General features: G+C 45.4%; 1 protein-coding gene across 1 annotated transcript; it reads left to right on the top strand.

The window, feature by feature from the left end:
• The first annotated feature begins 1,069 nt into the window (after positions 1-1,069).
• On the top strand, positions 1,070-4,055 carry LOC129164256 (uncharacterized). Its single transcript, XM_054743783.2, has 2 exons — positions 1,070-1,841; positions 1,949-4,055. The coding sequence occupies exon 2, from the start codon at positions 1,957-1,959 to the stop codon at positions 3,745-3,747; it is 1,791 nt and encodes a 596-aa protein (XP_054599758.1). The 5' UTR covers positions 1,070-1,841; positions 1,949-1,956; the 3' UTR covers positions 3,748-4,055.
• The last annotated feature ends 342 nt before the right edge of the window (positions 4,056-4,397 follow it).

Below are 4,397 nucleotides of genomic sequence, written 5' to 3'. Positions count from 1 at the left end.
GAGGGCAACTCTGGACCGGTTCCGTTCGACACCTACGTCTCCTGTCAGCCGCCGGTGTCATCTGGATGAACCACAACATCCTCCATGGCCCGGATCCGAAAGAGGGTCCACAAGAGTTCGGTGAGACAGAGCACGGTTTTAGCGTTTGATGCAGTTCTCTGATAAGACCTAAGTTTATCCAAACCATCACTTCACTCAGACACCTGTTTCTTCCTGAAGCAAAATCAGACTCACACACGCATTCATGTCACAACATTCTCAATCTTCATAAATTCACCAGAAGGTCTATTTGAGCAAGAACAGCATATAAACTGTTAAAAGATTGTCCCACAAAGTTGCCAATGTGATTGTTATTTCCTGTTTGTCAATTTTCAAAATCATTAGTTTAATTTGAAGAATTAAAACTGTTAATCCTTCAAACTTGTTTCCTCATTGAACTGAAACACAGACACTCAGATATTATCGGCAGTTTATGGATGAAAACGACCTTTGAGTCTTCTGAACAATATAAAATTTGGTTATTGATTTATTAAAATTAATATTCCGAATTAATACGTAGCATGGTTTCTCTTTCATAAAAGAGCATAAATCCATAATGCTACATTTAATGGCGAGCGTATCCAGTCTTCTATATCTGCGATATGTCTGCTTTCTTACATCTAAAAGCTACAAACAACGCTTTTCTCTGTGTTTCACTTTGATGTCTTATTTTGAAATTAACCGGAAATTGTTCCGCTGAAGTCACTCTTCCGCGAGGCGTCGTCCTGGTGGAAACTTGACCGGGAAGATCTCCGATCTCAAATTGACCGCAAATTACAGACCTAACTTTGATTTATCCCATCTTCGCCTTCGGAGCGAACGTGTGAGTTGTGCTTTTGACTAAATTCTGTCCATTTTGACGCGCCGCCGCGTCTCTAGTCTAACCTCAGGTCGGAAAGCTACGTTTCTGCTCTGACCATTGCTGGGTGAGCTACCGTGAGCAGCTTATCCTCAGTTCCTAAAATTATCAATAAATTCTCCGAACCTAAGAACCGAGACTAAATTCTCGGACACCTTTCGTCTCAGTGTGTTGACACAGTGGGCAAGCTATTGTGGAAAATATCTCCATTGCATGGGCGACTTATAGAAACCGAATCTGAACGGAATGCTCGGTGACTCCTACCGTAGCTTGATTGCTAGGTAAACGTCGTAAAGCGAAGCATGGCCGTCACGCGTTACTGCATTCAGATTGCGTGCGCTTTTTAAACGGAATGCTCGGTGACTCCTACCGTAGCTTGATTGCTAGGTAAACGTCGTAAAGCGAAGCATGGCCGTCACGCGTTACTGCATTCAGATTGCGTGCGCTTTTTAGACGGAATGCTCGGTGACTCCTACCGTATCTTGATTGCTAGGTAAACGTCGTAAAGCGAAGCATGGCCGTCCCGCGTTACTGCATTCAGATTGCGTGCGTTTTTTAAAGTCCCGTTAGATTGTCAAACCATTTCTGACACAGTCAGTCTGTGTCCTCACAAAACCCGCATTGGCGGTGGTTCTTGTAAATCGCTACGGTGTGTAGAATCTACATTTTGCTACGTTTGTCCGTCTGATAGCATCTCGGCAGCGTAGGGTTTATTATTTTTTTTTATTATTTTATTTTGGACCGGTGATCGGGTCGGCTTTCACAGCCTCCATCGCTCGGATCCATGCCCTTTTCTTCCATCTTGTGAAGTTGTGTGTATTCATTTCTCTATCAACAATTCCTTGTTTTACCCTGTGTCATAAAGTTAAGTAGGCTACGGACAGTCCTTGTTTGTGTGAGACATATTAAGGAATCTGCCCGGAGTTTTACGTCGGCTCAGAAGGTAAAAACGCGAGTTGCTCTGAACTTAATGGGAGATGGACGAGACACGACAAAATCTTTCTGGCACTGTTACACCTGGTGTAAGGTTCTCTGACGTTCTGCTTCCAGAACATGCCATGACGCAGGAGACTGTTCACCGGCCGAGCATCGCTGGTCCCTCCGCCCGCCCGAACGGGCCCGTTTTAGGCGGGTGCCGCCGGTCGGGAGCAGTGGGGACTAGTGGCTGCGGTTCGGTGCCAGCTGCACTGGGTCGGAGGTGGTTCTGGTCTGCAATTCATGACGTGAATTCATGCAACATGCTGTTTACAGTCATAACGCTTTTTCTTCACTTTTATTTCTTCCAGGGGGTCAAAAACCCACCATCAACATCAAGGTTTGAAATAAACAACACTTTCTCTGCTGCTTTTAAGCTGAATAAATCTCTTGAGCCTATGGTTAACCTCTCTGACAAACAGGTTGTGCTTAACCCTTTGTTTCCTAATGCTTCTCCTCTGTCATCCATGTTAAAGACTGAACATCTCTCCAGCATGGGTGTGAAATCTTCAGGCTGTGACCCACCGCTTCAGTCAGAGGTCTGTTTTACTCGTCAGTCCGCCTCATGCACAAACCAGCTTCTTTATCGGGGCGTGATGGAAACGTCAGCCGCCGTGAAACACTTGTGGTCTCCGGACGGAGCTACCATGCCATTTAAGGGGTTTGTGCCCGGACATCTTGACCTTTATGTGAATGACCTTGTCACTTTTCAGTTTGTGACCTCTGCTAATACGGTGGCCAATTCTTTTCTCCTTTCACAGGGGTGTGACTTAGTCTCGGGCCTCTGTGCTCTCTTTCCTGTGATTTCTCTTACAGGTGACCACGACGACACAGAAAACCCTGCGGTTTCCAGCAGTCCTGTGGTCAGTGGCGATATTAAAGGTGGCTCGGTGGTTGCTGCGCACACCTCTCTCACGGGCTCGGGAAGGCAACCCGGCCCGGGAGGTGTAGGTGCGTGCAGTGATGCTATGCTCGGGGCCCCTCCTGACAAAGGGGGGGTGCTGAGTGGCTCTGAGTTTTCCGTTGCGGACTTCAACCGGTTCGGGGGAACGCCTCCTCCGAGCGGGCGGGTCATTGCAGAAATCGACACTGACCTTCCACCAATTCAGCTGACAACATTGACCTCCGACCCGGAGTTAGGTGCTGCACCTTCTACGGGGCGGAGTTCTAGTCAGTCTGTAAATACTCTCGTTAAACCGGGTTTTTCTGATTCAGGGTGGGAACCTCCATCATTCTTGGGAATAAAGTATTCTTGGCTTCAGTTTTCAGGACAGACCATGTTCCTAAAGCTAGTGTCATGTCTGTATCTGATTCTACACACAGCAAGGTTTGCTTTGACACCCGTGACACAACCATCCTTGGATCACTCCTTTTCAGAACCTCCAAGTCCAACACCTCCAGGTCTTTGGACATCTGAACACCTACTCTTTCAGCACGATCCAGGTGACACTGTGCATCTTCTTGGTATTAGGGCTTTTAAGAGCTTAAGAACTGTTTGTTATGCTTCTCCTGTCTCACAGACATGGCATAGGTTTGAGCAACAAAAGGGGGGTGGAGAGCCTCCTCCTGCTTTGCGAGCATCATTTTCGCATTTCCAGTTCACTACTATTTCTGATCACAACAAAGTCGCCTCCGTAAAGCTGCAACACAACTTTGAGCAGGTAAAATCAGGTTCTGATCTAACAGCTAAACCATCAGCTTCGCTCCAGTTCCAAACGGAACCCTCAGGTAAATTCAAACAAGTTTCCCTGTGGGTTCGTAACACAAGATACAAACAGTTTGATAACCAAATCGCTTATGAGCCTGCTCCCACAGATACGTCCAAACTCGTGTCTCTGTGGGTCCGCAATACCAGATTCAAAACTCTATTCTGACCGACTCTATTCTGACCGGATTCTTTTCCACTGACTGGTGGACCGTTACAAATTCTCTCGTTTGTGGGATGAATTTTTAACAAATGTGATATCCTTTGAGTTTTTTTTCAGGTTACCTGCCTCCAGCCAGGGTCCTGTTACTAACTCACATTTTTAGGGATTACTAACCTACTGATTTACATTTTTAGAACTGATTTACATCTCTATCTTTTTATTAGTGCTTTGTGTAGCATGATTATATTTGATTACAAATTTGATTTTATTTTGTTACTATTTCCCTTAAAGGGCCACAAGCCAATTTGCCCTTCATTTTCATGATTATTTCTTTATATATATGCCTTTGATTAGTGCAGCCTGCTGAGTTTCACATATCAGATAGGATTTGCTTTCTTTTATTTGTGTTTTCTCTGCATCACGTTTTTACATGACATGTAGAGCAGGGTGCAGTACATTTCTTCTTTAGATAATTCACAGAAGGCATCCACATTTTCCCAGAGGCACCCATAGATAGGTTTTGATTGATTTCTTTGTTTTGCATCAAATGCTATATATCGTGTGGGCTGTCTCACTTTGTCTCCTTCTCCGAGCTCGTATGGACTACATCCCATCAGAGGGGTCGTCTTCACCATCCTTCAACTGGTTTCCTGTCG

The sequence above is a fragment of the Nothobranchius furzeri genome, chromosome 4, assembly GCF_043380555.1.
Source record: "Nothobranchius furzeri strain GRZ-AD chromosome 4, NfurGRZ-RIMD1, whole genome shotgun sequence".
In the NCBI taxonomy this organism is placed as follows: Eukaryota; Metazoa; Chordata; class Actinopteri; order Cyprinodontiformes; family Nothobranchiidae; genus Nothobranchius; species Nothobranchius furzeri.
This window is presented reverse-complemented; position numbering and strand designations above follow the sequence as displayed.